Genomic DNA, 20,098 nt, shown 5'->3' on the forward strand with positions numbered 1-20,098 from the left:
ACACACACACACACACACACACACACACACACACACACACACACACACACACACACACACACACACACACACACACACACACACACACACACACACACACACACACACACACACACAGCTTGTTAGAACCATCCATTTATTGACAGTCAAATCTAGAATAGGCTATGAACATGCACAGGCATGAATTCCCTTTACTGTAACTAAAGTGACATGGCCGGTAGTTCAATCCTGTGTCTTCTGGATCACACTCAGAGAATGCTGCATCAGAGGAGACAACGTGGGTGCTTCCAATGCATTGACCCAACGTCACTCGGCCTCTGTCGTTAATGTTGGAGGACTTCCTGCTGCGCTCCACCTTAACACAGGACATTAGCGACACAAGCACGGACTACACACCACAAGGGGGCAGACAGCAGCTTGTGTTTACATCCATCCATTTTCCATTCTGTAGGAAATATAGTTCATTTCAGCTTCCTACTGAAAAGATTTTAGTTTGAACAAGGAATCAACAAAACCTACATTTTTAAGTACTCATCATTGCCATAAATAAGCACAGTGTTTGAGTATTCGTAACTTACATGGCTGCAAATCGTTAACTTAAATATAAATGCGTGTGTGTTCGAGCTGAATTCCCACCACATGTGAATGCAGCATAAATCAAGTCACACTTGGGACAAATAAGTCCCATTAACATTGCTCCCTCTGGCTTGGTTCATTTGAAGCAGCAGCTGAACTCAAACTACAACTGGTGAAACGCTTTGTTTACAGATTCTGTAAATAAAAAATAATAATAAGCATAAAAATGATCATGGGGTTGAAACAAACAAACAATACATGGGAAGATGTTTGCACACAACAATAAGAAAAAAACAAAAATCCCAGCAAACTGGAGCTATTAATGTCTCTGGCACACTGGCAGAAATGTCCAAAAAAAAAACAAACAAACTCCAAACTATTTGACATAGTTAGGTGGCCAATACAATATCTATATAACATTAAGAAGAATTACTCCTCTCATCGAGGCATCTGCAGCGCCTTTTGTTTCTGTTTTTTAAACACAACTACTCTAATTTCCACATGAATTCTTCTTTGAAAGACAGCATCACCACATTGATCCACTCAGTAACAGCAGCTGCCACTTCTTCTCGGGAGAAGTTAAAGATCTGAAATAAACAGGTAAACCTAATTCTTGTGGTGAGCCGACAGTTGTGTGATGGCTTCAGCCTGGGGTCGTGTCAGCTCAACAATGCCGCATTACACACAAAACCTGCTGACATGAACTCTGGCGTGTCACCAAAACACACAACCAAGTGTCACCAGGAGCTGGAAACTCCACTTCCTGTCACAGGTAGCGTCCTGTGGCCGGTCTTTCGTGTTTAACTTGGAGGCTTTTCAGCAAAGGAAATGAAACTCTGAGGGACTTTGGCCTTTCGACCAGCAGGTGGCAGTAGTATCCCTGCTACTGGAGAGGTGCAGTGGAGTGGAGACGGGGGTAGGTGAAGAAAAACTGGAAGCATGGAGCGATAATCGATGGTGTGTGAGATGATGGACCCCCGGGCGCAGATGCGTGAAAGGCCCCCCACGTCCCCTAGATAGAAGCAAGACCCCCAGACTGAGACACAAGCGCAAAGACCCTTTTGACCCATTCACTAATGTCCATGAGGCAGGTCGTTAAGCTTCCATTTACAGTACAATATTCCAAATATTTTTAAGCTTGTTCTACTTCTGTCACACAGAGCCATGTCATTAGAAAATACAAAAAATCCTAGGAAGAAAAATACATCAAAACCACCTAATGTAATCAATCTAACACAAAGTAGATTCACTGTAATCATCCAAGCCGTCAATCAAACAGAAAACAAAATCTATCTCATATCAAAACCCAAGTGAACACGTTGTAAACCACGCTGCACTGTGGCCAAACACACACACACGTGCTCCTGATTGGAGCCTATGAAAAAAAATGTCAGTTTTTAGCTGAGGAGAATGCAAAAAAAACCCCAAAAACCTATTTACAACAAACCAAAATGAAACATAAATAAACCTACAAATGTCAGCAACGGTCAACATGAAAAGTCCAACGAGATCGATCGTGTGAGAAGCCGATGAAGAGGAACCCGTCTTCAGGTTAGCAGCAGGAAACAGAACCGGGAGTCGCTGAGGAACACGCTGTGGTTCCCTTATTTCTAATTTGGGGGGGGGAGTCTTGGCAGTCATTTGTGACTGATGCTGTGGCATGAGCGGTGCTTTCCCGGCGTCACGCGGGGTCTTTGGCTGCCGAGGCGGTCACACTGTAACACACCCGACTGGTGAACAGAAAAAAAAAAACAACAAAAAGGTCGTGCACTTATACCTCCACCTCCTCCAGGTGTGTGGGAAAATATCCTACAGGGTCTACGCAGTGGTGTGTGTGTGCGTGTGTGTGGCTAGACCAGCGCTCGCAGAGGGAAGGACAGGGCGGCTCCTATGGACAGACCCAGGGCCAAGAAGAAGGTCATCAGGGCTCCTGCGGTCTCTGCGTCCTTCGGCTCCACCAACCTGATGAGAGAGCAGGTGAACAGGAGCTCAGCCGAGAAGCTCTGACTCAGTCCCACCACAAATCACATACTCTCCATGATGACGGTGTTTCGCAACGCGTGTGTGGAAACTTTCCAGGCCGCCAGCCGTCACAGCTGACTTCACTGGCAGAGACGTGAAACTCAACACTGCTGATTCATCACAGCGAACATTCACCATTAGCTTTTATGGCAAAGGTGTTCAGTGTTGTCAAGGTGACCCAGCTGCATCAAAGGGTGACTGTGAACACACCTTGCAGGTGCGTTCAGGAAGGCTCGGATATTCAAGAGTTGGCCGCTGCATAGCATCGTATTCATGAGCTGTGTATTTGTCATCGACAGCCATTCAATGTATTTACATCTTGTAATTACCTCCCTGCTCAGTATCCATTGTTAGTGGCAAAGTCCGCCATACCCACACAGATTTAAACTGCTTGTTTTCAATTTTATCTCCAAGATATCAGCCTCACTGTTTATTGTTCTCTCTCCAACAGCCGTGTTCGGGATTTCTTTTAAATGGCAGCTTTGTTTTAAATGTCGGGGGGGAACAGAACGAGGAGGAACAGCCGCAGTTAGCTGTTTCCTCCTTAACTTCTACACAAGACGTATTTTTATTTCCACTATATCAAGCTGCTGAAAACAGGCTGCAGTTTTCAGATTGTTGTCATCGCAACGATTTAGCATCGGTGAGGAGCTCGTTTGTACTCACTGTGGGGCGTAAGTCATGGAGAGGGCAACAAAGTAGCCGCTGGACACAGAGAAGAAAATCATGATGGCAGTGAAAGCAGCATCGTGGGAGAAGAGGACAGGAAGGTAGGAGCGAGTCTGGACGTTACAGAGCATCAGCAGAGGGATGAACACCACCCTGGAGACAACCAGCACCGGGAACAGACGAGACTCTTTGCAAGGCTGCAGAGGAGACAGGAAAGATGGAGGGAAAGGAGGGGATTTGAAATGTGGGGATACAAAAGAAGGCAACAAAGATGGCAACCAACACCTCATAACTGTCTTGGCAGCAGCAAAATGGATGCAGGAGACAATGATCTGATCAGATACTCACCCACTGGATCAAGGTGGTGATGGTCCTGCCGAGCCAGTCGTTTATGTTGAAAGTCAAGAAGCAGCAGACGGAGATAAAGAAGCGCTCTGAGGACATGAGAGAAGCAAGAGAAGGAGGAGAGAGGAGGATTTGACGAGCCGTCTGTAACGTGAGGGCACTGACAGATACCTGGTCAGTGTGTGATGAATGGAGGACAGATGGAATCGAATCATTGAACTGAGGCTGTCCTACCCCATTTCTGTGAGAATGACGTTCTGACGTCTGCTGTGACAGCAGGGAAGACGGACAGAGTGACTGTGAACACAAAGGTCACGCAGAACGCCATCACCCAGATCTGGAAAGGAAAGAGAAAACTTGTTCAACCAATTACAGGGAGTTAAATGCTTTTACTTCTCTCATGTAAAAAGAGCAACTACTTCATAAGCGTTGAGACAGCGACCTTTTTGAAGACCTCTATGACCGAGGCCTTGGCTTGGTCTTTCTCGCCCTGCTCCAGAGACAGGAAGGCGTGCTTGGTCCCGTCTGCGCCGGGGTCCGCCTCGGCCTCGGCTGGACTGCCGCCAGCCGAGCCGTTAGCGTGGCCATTCAGCTTGCCGTTCTCCACTGTGCTGCTCTCTGCGAGAGAGTATAAACTTATCACTGATCCATTTCTCAGTAAAAAATGAAGTGTGTTTCTTCTGGTTTACTGAATTACTGAAGTGCACCTCTCGGGGCTTTTTAGCAATCATAGAAAACACTAAGAGTCGGAGTCTGTGTGGGCCTCTGTGAGTCTAACAGGCTCTGTCATTGTCTGGGCACTGCCAGGCCTCTAATTGGATAAATGGAGGGTCAACTCACTTAATGAGATAATGTTCCACTGAATTGATTTGATTCAACCGGACAGCAACAGACAGAAGCACAGACTCGGTGGAAAAGCAAACAGATGCTCTGTCACTGTGAGACAAACGTTTGCCGATCTGAATTCTACTCCCGTTAAAGAGGCTGCACGTCGAAAAGTGTCCCTGCAGGGCCAGCTTTGCGCGAACAGGAAGTGGCTGAAGTCAAAACCCCACCTTTCAGCAGCTCGTCTGTGGTGCCTGCTTCGTACTTGCTGCTTTTGTTCAGGTGATAGCGGGCAAACTCCTGCATGGAAACACCAGATAACACCAATTAGGCCTTACAGCTGAAGAAACAGAAACATGAATTATGTTGTCGTAACTCTGCGCACGTGTTTACACTAAGAGCTGTGTGGGCTCACAGAACAGTACGTGCATCATTTCTCTTCACTAACTTGGAGAAAACTCACGTCACATATAATTAAAATCTAATTCAGTTCCTTGCCTGCCCACAGTCACTTCACAGTTTTACACTTTTCTGATTTCTCCCTAAATGTACTGTCGAAACAGGGCTCTGCAGCATCTGTGTTACTGTGGTGGTGGGCATTAGGTGAATGGATTGTGGGTAATGTAGTGATGCAGAGCTGACTGACCAGGCGGGGCAGCAGCAGGTAGCTGAGGAGTGTGACCAGCGTCCCCACACATGGTGTGATGAAGTAACCCAACGCTGCGGACTCAGAGTCTGCTTCACCTGAGAGACAAACACACAAGTTAGCTAGCAAGGAATTCTGGGAGGGAGACACAAAAAGGACCCAATGTCAGCCATGTCTTTGAAAAAGTGCACTGTGGCGTCACGCTGATCTGACTTCCTCAACCGTCATTTTGAATGTCCTCTGTTACTAGGCAACTGGGGATCAGGCACCCAGTCGTGTTTTCTGTGTGTGTGGGTGTCTTACTGCCTATGGCTATTAACATGGCGACAGCAGCGAAGGTTCCAGCGAGGCCCTGGCCGCTCATGAAGATGGCGCTGTACTTCTGAGGCAGCAGACCCACCAGGCCAAACAGGCTGCCCTGCAGCACGGCGCCGAATGCTGGGGGAGACCAAGCATCGTTCAGATCAACACTTCATTACTCTCAACCTCTGTCTTTCCATCAGGCTTTCACTCACACACTGACTTACAGTTGATGAACCAGATAGTAGCCATGGTGACAGAGAAGAAGCGGTCTTCCTCCATGGGGACTTTGACGAGCACTGCTGTGAAGATGAAGAGCAGCAGGATAAAAACCAGGCTACCTGCAATACGTATCGCCTCGGAGATCCTGAAACAAGAAAACATTGTCATCATTTTGTGTCAGAGGCCGCAATTCACGAACAGCTTCGGTGCCTTCGATTCCGAATGAGCGTCTAACCGCATCACTGACCTCTGGTAGAGGAAGGAGTTGAGCAGGGTGAACAGCAGCAGGGGCAGCTGGGACAGCAGGGTCATCCAGTTGTTGAAGTAGTACTCCTTGCGGAACACTGCTGTGCCATTGCTCCATTCTGTCGTGTTTAGGCGGCCTTGGAAATACTACAAACGAGGAGGAGACAAGACAGATGATGCTGCACCCCTCCATGTCACATAAAGAACAACTGCAACTTTATGAAGTTATAAATAGGTCAATGTTATGTTTACAGATTGATCTGCTGGCTCCAAATAGCTAAAAAAAAATCTATTAATGCAGCTTTAAGACAACCTGACTTAAAGACAATCTTCTGGCGTTGTATCCTCATACGCTATAATGATCATCTAATATGCAACTAAGTAATAATAAAATAATCCAGACTGTAATGCTGTTGTAAATAAAGGAGATAAAGGCCAATGAACTACTGTAGGAGTCGCTCAGGAGGCAAAGAGGCAAAGGGCGATAATAATAATCTTACTCCCTATCACTGATCTTGCTCCATTAGTAGCCAATAAACAACAAACACTTGTTGTGATGCTGGTCGCTCCCTTACAGCTTCATCTGCGATCAGCAAGCAGCTGATAATTGCTCTGACTTTCAAGTGGCAGTGCTTTGAGCAGGAATCAAAGTACTCATAAGGCACGATGAGAGGCGCAGGAAACATGTGGGTTCACGTGCGATGATTCACATGGTTACCCAAAGTCATATGACTGACTGTGTGGATTTAGGGGCCCCAATGGATCATGACATTTTAACACCCTACACCCAGACTGCATAACACATCAACAAATCACTTAAACCACTTGCTGCCAAAGACCAATTTAACTAATCCAATCAATCATGTCTGTTACATTCTGTAGTATATGTATGACATTTTCTATATTATGCAAACAGCTTTTTGTCATCCATGTTTTTACCAATGAGGCAGTCATGAAGAAATTCCATGGCAGCAGCGTTCCCAAGCCCAGAATAAAGAAAATGATGCCCACCAAGCAGCCCCTGTAGATGGGAAATAAAACATGTCATTTGAAAAAGGCTTACAGTAAACCACAGGATGCTGCTTGCCTCTTCAGCTTTACATACATTAGTCCAGTGTTTTCCAACGACTGTGCCGCAGTACACAAGTGTGCTGTGAGAAATCATCAGGTGTGCCGTGGAAGATTATCCAATTTCAACTGATTGGTGCTCTAAGGGTTAGAGCACCAATCAGTTGAAATCTTCCTGTGTGTCTTTCTTCAATTCCTGCAAGAATATCAGCTTTGTGTTCAACTAAACAGGCCCGGGATTCACACTGAGCAAATAAATTGAGGAAATTGAGACTAGATTTTCATTATATTTCAATAAATATACTTTTTGTGACATTTTTGTTTGGTGGTGTGCCTTGTGATTTTTCTAATGTAAAATATGTGCCGTGGCTCAAAAAGGTTGGGAAACACTGCATTAGTCAACAACAAGTGACCACATGGTCAAATGTTAGACTGACTGTATGAACAGTTTCATCATGTGGAGAATGAGCACTGCAGCCTGCAGCACTCAACAGCCCGCAATTTAATACGTCCTGGTGTATGTGCATGGTTAATGTACGCTCAAGTGTTTGACAGGCTCAGATTGTTATTCTAAGTGTCTGACAACATTATGGAAAGTATCCCAAAGTGACCTATTTGTTAAAGAGGCAGATGTGTTTGGTTTAACCAGAAACAGCTGTTGTATCGCTCTTGCCAAAGCCACCATTGTCCATTGACAGAAAATGTTATTTTATCATCAGAAAACACACAAACTGAACACAAACAAAATAAAACTCCCCAAAAAAACTTTTCCTGCTTCATCTTTTCACTAAACTCTGGATGGGTAAACTCTTCATCAAATTAGCAGAGGGGTGAGACAGAGGGCAGACATCAGAGAAGCAGCAAGAAATCAGTACGTAGAGCCGGAATATTTCAACATTGCGAGGACTTCGGAAAACAGGAACAACCACAGCGGATGAGCTCTGCAGGTGACAGGCTGCACTCCAAGCTCTCCGCAAGGTTGCGAACATTATTGTGCCCTTGTAAAAGCATGAAATCAGATTACTGACTTCCTTATCAAAACAAGTCTGCAGTCTAAAAGGAACATAGTAGGTTTACTTAATAGTAAAGAACTTAAACAGATAGAAATCCCATAGAAATTAAGTTTGAAAAGCTTTAAATTGTTAGTTACCCATTAGCAACAAAACACATCTAAAAACCACTCAAACTGTGGTCCATAACAAACAACGAGTTTCTTGTTTCCATCCAATCTGAACTCACCGATCCTGAGGAGCATCTGTTCGTCCCTTCATCCTGATGTAGGAAGTTCTGGTGAAACTGCAGGGGCAACAGGAGAGAAGAGGGGTCAGCTGCATCTCCAAAGATTAGAGAGCAAGTAGTTGGTTTTCTAGACACTCCTCTGCCAAAGTTTCACTGCTTAGAGATGCTGGAGGCTATTTACATTCTAGCAAGAGGCCGCGAGAGGCTGGCGAGGGGTTGTCCTAAAGTGTGTCCTAAGAAACCCCTCAGTAAGGAGGTCTCATGTGTGTCTGGGATTCTTAGTGCAGAGAATGAGGTCTTTGATGCTCGACTTGTGGTACGTTACAGAAACCTTTGAGTTTTAAATCAAATAAAATCTCTTGGACTTTAACATATATACACATATAAGCCGCTGTGCACACATCCAGTCAAATGACCTGATTAAGTGCAGTTTCAACGATTTTGCATTGAGGTTTTAGCAGTGGAATCAGCACCCTGAAGCTGGGAAACATTCTGTTCCTCTTTAACAAGTCCATTAGTCAAAAATCTGAGAGTCCACTCCCTGTGTGCACACAAATACTGAAATGCTCTCTCAGAGAAGAAGACCAAACCCACAGTCACCAAAGGAACTGAAAGGGTGCTGCTCTACTCACGGTCACAGCTATTTCTCCCCATTCACAACATTGCTACTGTTAGTGCACAGTATGGCTGCTCTGCTTGTTTTGACTTGTTGAGAAGATCAGGCTAGACACGTAATAGAGCTCGACTCACTTTTAGCCTACTCTGGGCGTCTGCCCTAGGTCCTAAAACACAGCTCATAAACACTTAACAGCTCTTACATAAATGTAGTCTAACATTGGAGGAGAAATAACTGTTTTGCAGCTTTGGAAAGAGAGTGTGGCTTGACGCCCAGACAGACTCTTTTTTTTTTTTTCTCCACTGACTCCATTTTGTGCACGGAGGTTTTCGATCTCCATTTGTTCCATCAGCATTTGGTCTACTTCCCTACACTTCCCAATCGACACCTCCTGCCGACAAACAAAAGCAGGTGTAACACAGACACATTCTCTCAGGGTCGAGAACAGCATGTAGTCTAAAATCAACAATCATTCACACAGAATGAATGTCACATGGATCACAGGGTTTGTACATATTATTACCGCTTATGACAGCCGAGGTAAAATAAAAACCTGTTTTCTTCCTGGTTGTATGGTTGCTTGTCCAGCCCCCATGTGAATCTGAGTGAAACAGGACACTCTGTGATTGTACATGGCATTTCGAAGCCTGCCAACAAGTTACTCAGCTTGATCAAAAGTCGTTAGAGTCCAACTAGAAAGCATATTTTAGGCAGCTGTGCAAAATTAATTAGGGCTAGCTAGTAAATCATGAACAAAGGCAAAGTGATGGGGACATACAGGTCATAAAAATTTGACCAAACAAACTATGAAAGAGAGGAAAGGATCAAATGGGAGGGGACAGGACTGAAGAGTGTTTCTCAGTGTTCATAACAAGGACACACTTGAGTCAACACAGCAAACGCGTCCAGGACTCGTCTAGGATCAGGGCTCAAAACAGAGTAAACAAAGTTGTTCTCACTGTTTCAACAGGAATGTCAGTTGAGATATAATCTCTGTAACAGCCTGATGTAAGATATCGAAAATATGTTTATGGCCAGAGGTGTCCACTCTTGTGAAACACAACAGTAGTCCTTCACATTAAGTCATCAATGTGCCCTATTCTTGTCTTCTGGGCATAAAAGTATTATTTTCAGGAGTGTACAGATCTTGTGACAATGAATCCTCTTTGGTCCTCATCTCTGCTTGAGACTAGTAGCTTCAGGCTACATCAGCTGCTAGCAGCATAACAAACTGCACTGCATTGACCATTTTCACTGCAAAAATCAGATCGTTACGTGGTTGTCACAGATGGCAACCAAAGGCAAAGAATTGGTTGTTAATGGAAAGCTGCCATTACTGTCTAGCAATGAGTGCCATGCCAGCATATGTTAGTGGGTGTGAGAATACCACTCTACTACTTACTTAAAAGACAAACTTAACATTTAAAACACAAATATCATCCTGCACAGTGAAGCTGAAACATGCAGGTGAAGTACCAATAAGCAAACACATTTTGGAGTGGGCAGCGACCAGCTCTTAAGAGATGTTCACACACAAGTTCAACCTTTGTTTTAAGGGGCAGGGCTCAACAATAATTTTTGAAAGAGGTAGCCAGGCTGGCAACCAGGCATCAAATTTTGGTTGCCAATTTTTGACACCTTCTGTTGGGATTAATTTAGATGACTTAATGACAATTTGGCATAAAAGAATGTTTCAAAAGCTTTATTACAGTAAGCAAACAACATTCTTTGTCGTTGGTGTTTTATCTGATATTCTGGATGCATCCTCCACTCCTGCTTATCAAAATACCTGCAGAGCAGCTGCTGCTACTTTCCTTACAGTAAAAACAAGAACCCAGCTAACCCCAATAGGTGTGGCTCTTGTAGACTGCACATGATGAAGTTATGTCGTTGAACTGCCCGCTTGTGTTGGTACGAGTTTGTTAGCTGCTGTAGGATGAGCCACCTCAGACTACTAAACTCAATGTGCCACTTATCAAGGCACACACTGAACTTGCTCTACGGCATAATTTTCCATCCAGCTAAAAGAGTTTAGGTTACTTCGACTCCCAAGACTTAACAAATGTCTTTGTTTTTTGTTCAGGTTCATCAAGTTCTTTGTCAATTGAATTTGTTGAGTTGTTTAATTTGCTATTTTGTTGAAAAGGTGCATGTGCGCATGCGTGTAAAGACATCAATGCATTTGAGGCATTGTCGAGTTATGTTTCTAACTGTAACAGCAATATCAAAATATCATTAATGCAACAAATAGTAAAAAGTAATTCATTTTAGGGTGCTCAGTTTGCTGTCCCTATTTTCATAGCAACCAAAGGCCAATAATTGGTTACTAATGGCAAGCTAGCAATCATTACTACCTAGCAATGAGGGGTATGTTATCATATTTTAGTGGGTGTGAGAATACCACTCCTTCACACGCACGGGCTGTTTATCTTATGAAGCCATTAAGGCGCGAGATGACAATGTGGGGAGGATAAACTGCTGTCAAACCACGAGGTGGGAAAGGATTTGCTTTTGTTCCAGTGCCACGAAAACATAATTTGTGTTTGTGTTTCTTTTTATTTTGGAAAACCATTCATTCATCCCCAGACAGCTATTCCAAAGCAAACTAGCTCAATTCACTCTAATCTATATTTTCCAATGTGCACTCCCAGTAATTAGCTGAAACGTACACAATTTTAAATAAATCTGATTGAAAAATGGGTGTTTTTCCACTGATGGTACACAAAATCTCACCTCCCATATTAAAATGCAGGATTAGAGCACAGCAGAAAACAATCATACACACTAAATAATCTCCTGTACCCCCACCCCCCCACCCCATACAAACACACACACACCCCAAAGACTTTATCTCAACTTCCAGACCAGCAGTGAGCTCAAGCAACAATAATCTCTCTCAGTGAACTGGTCTCTAAATTATTAGATTTTATCACAAATCTAGGAAATCACATCAAATAACAAAGCAATTTTCCTGAATCTGAAAACCTCTGCACATCATTTTGGGGAACTACAGGGTTAGTTTTTTCTGCCATCTGCTGCTTCTCGTCGCGGTAATAACACTTCCTCACATTAACATCACATATTAACCCCTAAAATGATGCCAGTCAAACGTTGGAGGCCTCTGATTCACTGATGAGTCACAGGAGATTATTGGTCCTTAAAATAATCCAAACTGAGTCAGGTCGACCATGCGTTCAACAGAAGGCAGGGCCGATGCACACAATTTGAATATAAAGTCAATTCCCTGCTGAGTTTAACTTACAATGTCTCTAAAGTAATTTCAGTCTCACTTACTGTCCTACACTGTAACTGGGAACTTAACGAGCGGCAGACTGCAGCTGTGCTTCAGCATCATTGACTCAATATATAACATTAATATGGCGAAGACCCTGAAATACTATCTTTATTGAGGCTATTACATGTGGACAAAGACAAACCTGTTCCGTTTTGTGAAGAGTAAGAAAAAGCACCTAAGAGAAACAAATAATATTGAATTAAACCTACAATAACACATTTATTCTGCACTGTAGTTTAACTACGTTGAGGACGCAGCGGGTTACGCTCAGTCTCGCATCCACGTTGGTGTAACGTTACAAGCGACAGAGGAGGAAACCAGAGTCGCCTTAACGTTTCATCACCCGCTCGACAATGAAGATAACACCAATTCTTACTTAAAAAGATGAAGGGAATAGCCTTCCATCACAAACACTGTTTTTCCGCTGTAAAACAACACTGCTATCTATTGACAGAACATTAGTGCTAGCTAACGTGACACAGACTCACCTTGGATAAATGTACTCGTCACTGTATTTTCATAATGTTCCCACCGTCAAATCAAGCACTTGTGATATCCAGGCGGTCCAAGGTGTTCAAAAAAGGAGAACAGTTAAAAGTTAAACGCATTCGTCGTCTATACACGTGGCGGGAACGTAAAACTGGCTACGGTAGCTCGGCGAGCTGCTCTTCCACGTAGCGTGTACCGTCATTACTGCAAAGCTACAAAGGCTCACATGTGCAGCGGCTTCCCAAAAACAGCGCAACACTTCCGGTGTAAAATTTTCCATCTCCGCTTGCTCGGTGTTCGCGGGCGTTTCACAGCAGGTAGGCACTGCCCCCCTCCACCACAGTTCATATTCGTCTGCAGTTGATAACTCGTTTTGTAGGTACGGTGAAGTAGCGTGGCAGAAAATGTGACATGGAAGATAAACCATATGGTCTCGCGCAGCCCTGTCTCCACAGCATTCAGATGCAGGCCTTTGTGATGATAGTGTGTGAGAGCAAAGATGAGTTTAGATTACATTGGAGTTTGTGTGTGTGTTCCGATATTTATATGAGCGGCCACGGTACAGCAGTGAGTTATTCGGACTGTAAAAAACACAAACCTGCTCCACTGTCATTTTGTTACAGTGCACGGGGCTCTTCCGGTAGCTGCACATCCTCTCCGCGCGACGAAGTTGCTATGGTTACGAATATCTTTGCGTCTCTGTCGCTTTGAAAGTCACTCGCGGTTCCTAGAAACAGGCTTTCAGCTTAGCGTGCCGATGCTAAATGTGACATAATTTGACATTTTTGTGAACATTAGAGTTGCCGTAAAACAGGGGAATCTTCAAAGAACGTTCCCTTTAAGGTTTTCTGAAGGTCGCTTTTGTGAAACCTTTAAAGAACCTTTAGGTTGACGATGACGACATAACTTAACTAGTTATCACAAAAAACAAACGTTATTATGGCGAGATATTAAAAAATATCTCACTGTGTTGAATGATGTTACTCACGTGCAGATAGCTGGATATGCAGAGGTATACTCATATTTTGTAAGAACATGAAGAAAAGAAATGGTTCACCTCCACAGGTGTGTTCACTTATTTGCCTGATTGGACCTCTTGTCTAGTCTAGCTCTGTTGCTCCTGGTAGAGCAGGAAACAATCAGTCTATCTGATTTAATCATTCACAGATGATCTACCTCTTATTTTATTTTATTTTATTTTATTTTATTTTATTTTATTTTATTTATAGAGGTGTAGATGGCTAAGTTTGTGTAAATACGCCATGACAATATTAACACACGTCTGCTGTGAGTCTTACTATCACTCTTGAATAATGATTCTCTCCTCTTCTTTTTATGTTCCCTCAGCTGCTGCCACCAGTTGAACCCAGACACCTTCCACAGGTGATAACAGGAGCTGAGTGTCCTCCTGCCAGTCTACAGCCGCTCCGCCATCAAGAGTCCTGCAGCGCCTCACTGTGGAAAGACATGGCAACTGCAGGGGATCTTGGTGTAACATTGGACCCCACTAAACAGGGTGGCGCTGTTGCCTTGAGCTCTGACTTTGAAACCATCTCCATCAACTATCATTTCTTTGGTCCAGGGAAATGGATTCTACCTCGTATACCAGTAGACAACATGGTTTTTAGAAGAAGTGGAGATTTGATCTCAGAGTGAGTGGTGCCATCTAGTGGTATTAATAATGAACTGCAGCTTTCATGCATAATTTAGAGGCAAGTATTTTTCCCATTTTCGTGTCCTTCAGGAGGAAAGCAAATATTCTTTTCCCCAAATTGGGAACAATTCCTTTAAGATAAGATAACAAAAACTATTTCCCTGGGATCAATAAAGTATGTCTGACTCTGATAAGACAAGACTTTATTGATCCCACACAGGGGCGGATCTAGAAAAATATTTATAGGGTGGCAAGAGGGGGGCAGGAATTTTTGAGGGGTGGCAACCTATTTTGATGTAAATATATTTAAGTTATCGTAGTTTGTAATTGATAATTTACACTGAAGTATTCCTGCTTGCAGAATGTAAGCAGCATTACAAGAAAAAAAAATCTAAAGAAAATCTTACCCATGATCAATGGACTGTACTAAGGTCAGCATACATACACAATGGAAATAAATTGGTCATGGCACTTAAGCGAGGCACTGAACATTGCTTTTATTGATATTCACAGAACACAATGTATAAGAGATAGGATATATATTTAAAAAAAACAACAGCAACAACACTGCTTCATGTTCAGTAGTATTTACACTATTTACACTAGTGTCACATTTTAAACATACCAAAATTTACAGATTTAATACATAATACAAATTTAAATACAAAAGAAATTAAAGACAGCATACATTGCATGGATTAATCACCAATCCATGCAGTGTATGCTAGAAATGAATGAGAAAAACAATACAAAAAAGAGTCACCAGATGTTGAGATATTCATCTCAGAGCAGCAGAGTGTTCATATGTGATGGTGATCCCAGAGAGCATGTGACATTGTCATGCTTATAACAGCTAAATAGTAAATTTACTAGATTTCCCTTTACAGACACTGAATCAATGAATCAAAATGTCAGTCCAAGCTAACATTAACGTTATAGGCTATGTATAGTTAGTAGGGCTGTCACTTAACAACAACAACAAAAAATCATCAGCGATAACCAGGGCTGCCAACTTTTCAAAAAACCTTGGAGTGAGATTTGGTTGAGCCAACCAAAATTTTGCCGCATACATGATGGGAAGACATAAGACACAGCATAGCTCATTTTGTGCATGTTTAATCAAACGATACAATAATATGATCTTACAGATTAGCCTACACAACAGTATATAAAGTAGTTAAAATTATCTCAACCTTAAACATCTACAATAGTAAAACAAAACATGCACATTAAAACTAGGACTGCCAGCATTACAGCACCCCCTCCAAGCGCCGCGCGTCAGCCAGACCATTATACGTAATTCCATTGTTTGTGCTCAGCACACCAAGACTGCATTTTGTCATACCAGAAATTATGATAAATCAACAAAATATCACAGCCTAGAGCAGGATCACAAACTTTTCAATGTCTAATGTCAATTTAGTAGTAGGCTTTTTTAATTGTTCATTTTATTTTTTTGCCGCTGCTTCACATCCCCCATTAAAAAGAATAATTTGCTGAAATACACTCTATAATAATAGATAATATGTAACATTTATTCTACTATATCATCATCATATCATAGCATGTGCTATATTATTCTTAAGATTTAATTTTCATGTGGGAAAAAAAATCATAGCCATTGAAAACAACCCTGCAAAATCTATAATCTTTCAACTGCGGTCTTACGGCTGTGGCGGTCAGAGGTATATGCTCAGAAATCTTTTGTGCTTTATTTAAGCACCTTATAAACTTTAAAAAAACCCTACAAAATACATATTTAGGAAAAGTCAGAGAATGACAGGCTTGTAGTTTATAAAACAAACTAATTTGGATTATAAAGGCAGTTCTAGTGTTATAGCAGCAATAATATTAATCCTGTATAATAGTAAAACACAGAGAGGGAGCATTTTATTGTACAATGAGTGCTTTTACTTTTGATACTTTCAAGTACATTTTGCTTAAGTTTTTCAGTGCAGGACTTGTGGACTGTTTTCACAGTGGTATAGTACTTTTATCCATCTAGCTTAAATGAGGGAACGTTTTGGTATCTCCTGCGCTGAGCGCAGTATATAGCTTTTTTTATGGAACTTTAGGGGCTCCTTAAGATGCACATGTACATAGGAAAACAAAGGTTTCACTGTCGTCCATGACTGTTCAAAATCAAAATAGGAGGTGCTATGCAGTGCCGCTTGCTGAGAGGACAAAATTAAGCTAGCTGGTGCGGCAATATACTAATTAAACACTTAATCCCCCCAAAAATGTTCACGAAACGCTCGAAATGCCTTTAAATGTTTTCACAGCACACACACAACAAATCACAAAATGTTATTTAAAGCTTAAGGGTATAAATACTCAAAAATACATACCTGCAAAGTAGAGTTGGGTGGTATCCAAATTTGGATACCGTCAAACTTTCCCCACATTTTCCCGGGGTATACGGTATTACCGTGACTAATTAAAAATCACTTTGCAGGGCAGCGTGACATGCGTGCAGTTCAGACGGTCAATGCTCACGTGAAGAAGCACCAGTCCTAACTTGTAGCATACCAGAATGACGGGGAGAAACTCAGCTAAAAGCCTCTACCAAGCATTGCCACACAAACGAAACACAATTCATACCCCACGAAATATGTGCAATATGCAATATGTGTAATTATATGTGCATGTAACGAAAGCACGAAAATAGCGCACGTCAATGGCACTGCATCTGCTGATTTCACCACTTCACGCAGACCACAAAAGCCCGGTATCATATGAAAGCAGAGAGTGTGTTGACCACGAAGATGTCTGCCTCCTCACTGTGCGACAAAAACTCGGCGAGCTAGCAGCCAAAGAGTAGCAGGAAAAAAAACTTGGCTAAATTATAAAGTATTTTTTAGCTTTACTTTTTTGTAGTCAAAAGTTATATTCCAGCCCGAAAAACCGTTGCTAACGTCTCCTCCTATGACTCTGCGTTAGTTTGAGATCAATCACGAAGGTCCTTCTTGTTTACATAAAGAGGAGGGGGTTTCTCGAATGGAGAGGGAGCGCTCTTCATGCAATAACCTATCTCTGGGCTTACTTCCTTCTGGATCATCATTGGTGTTTCTATGGTGAATGTGGGCAGGTCGCTGAGCGTCCCGCGTAACCACAGTTAGTTTCACCGCTCCGTCTCATGAAGGAGCAGAGCGCTCACAGAGGACTCTGCTGAGCAGCCCGAAGTGTTATTTTACTGTTTTATTTGCATTTCGTCCTTTTACGAGAGCTAAGAACAATAGCAAGCAGAAAAAAGGCTGAAAGTGCTTCCAACAGAGGAGTTTCTCCGTATGCTTGGACGAGATAACGGTACTCTGCCCAGACACGCCCATATGAGCGCCTGGACATACTTGTGTTATGCTTGAATTATGCGTGAAAACTACATTGGTTAAACATGAATGACACAACATGAGGTCGAATTTAACTTTAACTTTCAGACAAAAAAATGGACTCGGCGTGCCGGCCTGTCTTTTAACCCCAAGCCACGTCTGAGCCAATATTCTATGAAAAGACGTGACCTGAGCCCTATAATAACGTTCTTAAATTGGATTTTTGTCATCTCAAAACCACAATCACACGTGTACTCATATTGGGCTTTCCTTATTCTTTCGTTATTTGATAGATAATCAGTTTTTAACCTCTTTCCTGGTGTCTTCGTCCTTGACTCCTGGCTCTCTTGCTTCGCGCCCCTCCGATCAAAGGAGTCTCGTGCCGCTCTCGTGTTCTCTCGTGCTGCATGCACTGTTGTCGGACATCGGAGCTTCGCGTTCGTAAACGTTAAATTTGCTGTGACTTTTCTATCAATTCATTGCCGCCAACTGGGGTGGCAGCAGGGGTGGCAAGGGTTTGTTTTAGGGTGGCATTTGCCACCCTATGCCACCCCGGTAGATCCGCCCCTGATCCCACACTGGGGAAATTCAGTCATTACAGCCAGTAAGTATTACAAAGAGCAAACACAGTGGTATAAAGGGGTCTGTTCAAGTATATTACTGAAGGACCTGCTTAGGCCCCCCCACTGTCTCACGCAGGGGGTAGTAAAACATAAGCTCCATCACTTTTAGGGACATAATTGATTGGTTTGTCTTGTGTTTGTCCTTCTGCTCAGACACTGCATGTCACAAACAAAAAGACGTCAGGCCTGCAAAAGGATGGTTTGTGGTCGAGGGTCTTCCTGTTTTTCTCTGTCATTACACTGACAGTCCAAAGCAGAGCGCCTTGGAGGAAATGCCACATAAAGCAGGCTGACAGTACCTTGCAAACTGCAGTCTATGAAGAATAATTTAACTTGTAAATGCACCCACGCAGCTTAAACTGCACACCAGCAGCACATGAAATGATCCAGATATACTAGGATAGGCTGAGTTAAGGGCATTTGGGTGTAATAAAGGACCGTAAGGTCTCTTAGAAGCCTCACACAGCTTAGAAAAGTGTCTAAAACTAGTGCAAATGTAATGTTCACTTTATTTTTCACCATACTGGAGTTACTGTGTGAAGGTGAGGCAACACATATACAGCTGTTTAATCGAACTCTACAGACGTTAACAAGAATTCTCAGTAACGTGGACACAAGTGAACATGCCAATGGAGAGTTTGTGATTCAAATGGAATAAAGCTGAAATTGTAGAAAAGATTTAAAGTGTCTGTGTTTGATTTCATTCAGAGGACCATTGTTGGACTCTAGTTAATGAGGTGGCAGATTGCAACCAACTGATTCGCAAGTACTTATGGAGCTTCTCAACTCTGAAAATGTTGCATTCTGCTGATATTCGAAATCTACAGAGTTGATTTCACACCTCAAAAATTCTAAAAATTGAACTGAAAAGGGACCAAAGCTCAGCAAAACGCTGCAGGTGTAATGACAGAACTCTCACTTCACTCCATCGTGATGATACAGTGTCTCGATGGCTCATTAGCAGCAGATATGTTGCAGAACATCACAACTATTGTCATTATTGTCGGGGGAGTTAAGTTAAAGCTGTTCACGCTCATGACTTGCAAACTGATATGTTATATATGATATATATGATATGACTGTATCATTCTGCAGTTTTTTGTCATCCCACAGAAACTTAAGGCTTAAAGGACTCAACCTGTGCGCTCAGTGTGTCTCAAACACAGGTGTGGCAAGAGAACAAGAGTGCAAATATGCTGCTGAAACATCCGACTTAAGGTGGAGGATGATACTTCATGGACAGGGATGGAGTCAGAGCAGCATGTCCTGGAGGTGAGGGCACATGTGGTGTGCTCAATCTGTCAGACTACAGAAACAAAGCTGTGCCGTCATGTTGTAGCTCCCTTGTGTTGAACGGATCTCTCGGTGTGATCTCAGAGCATTTGCCACACTTAAAAATTCATCTTCCTCCTATTATGCAATGTCGCTAGCTACATGTAGCTAACTACATTTCATAATAGGAACTACATGTAGCTAACTACATTTCATAATACCTTGAAACTGGATTCCAAAGCTAAGATCCAGGTTTCTAAGTCCAGCTAGACTTTCAAAATAAAGCTTGATGATAATAAATGTGGTTAAACATTGTGAAGCAGTTACTTCTCATCCAAAAATAATCAACCTTCACTTTTCATTTCACTCGTGGGTCTCGCTGGTTTAAGTCCTTTGCTTGATCCATCCAACCTCCCCACTGGACTCTTGTTCCTCATACTGTCATTTGATGCATTGGTCTGTCTATCAGTGAGCTTCACTGTTGCACCTAATCTGTATTAACAGCTGAAAATAGTCCCCAACAAATGCAGTTTCTTCCATTCCATTCGTAAAACACTGCATTGAAGTCAATGGCAGTGAAGAGCTTAATGCAACGTAACACTTAACCACAATGAAGCATTTTGCTGGCGTTCAGTACGTCAATGATTTTTTAAAACTGTGACTTG

The 20,098-nt window shown here is 42.6% G+C and overlaps 1 protein-coding gene across 1 annotated transcript; it reads right to left on the bottom strand.

Moving 5' to 3' along the window:
- Window positions 1-120: 120 nt before the first annotated feature.
- On the bottom strand, window positions 121-12,780 carry LOC139351170 (equilibrative nucleoside transporter 2-like). The gene is made up of 13 exons (XM_070992926.1): window positions 12,558-12,780; window positions 8,159-8,215; window positions 6,791-6,872; window positions 5,853-5,998; window positions 5,611-5,750; window positions 5,387-5,521; window positions 5,084-5,181; window positions 4,668-4,737; window positions 4,055-4,230; window positions 3,847-3,949; window positions 3,616-3,701; window positions 3,265-3,464; window positions 121-2,538 (listed from the first exon to the last, which is right to left on the bottom strand). Exons 2-13 carry the CDS (start codon window positions 8,188-8,190, stop codon window positions 2,427-2,429), a joined length of 1,380 nt encoding a protein of 459 aa, XP_070849027.1. The 5' UTR covers window positions 8,191-8,215; window positions 12,558-12,780; the 3' UTR covers window positions 121-2,426.
- Between the last annotated feature and the right edge of the window lie 7,318 nt (window positions 12,781-20,098).

The sequence above is a fragment of the Chaetodon trifascialis genome, chromosome 23 (genome assembly GCF_039877785.1).
Source record: "Chaetodon trifascialis isolate fChaTrf1 chromosome 23, fChaTrf1.hap1, whole genome shotgun sequence".
NCBI lineage: Eukaryota > Metazoa > Chordata > Actinopteri > Chaetodontiformes > Chaetodontidae > Chaetodon > Chaetodon trifascialis.

Bases quoted from the DNA above. Each gene is read 5' to 3' on its own strand.
- LOC139351170 (XM_070992926.1), bottom strand. From the start codon at position 8,190: ATGAAGGGACGAACAGATGCTCCTCAGGATCG. The intron at 5,751-5,852 runs GTCAGTGATGCG...TTCTTGTTTCAG, and splicing joins AACTCCTTCCTCTACCAGAG to GATCTCCGAGGCGATACGTA. The intron at 3,465-3,615 runs GTGAGTATCTGA...TCTCCTCTGCAG, and splicing joins TCACCACCTTGATCCAGTGG to CCTTGCAAAGAGTCTCGTCT.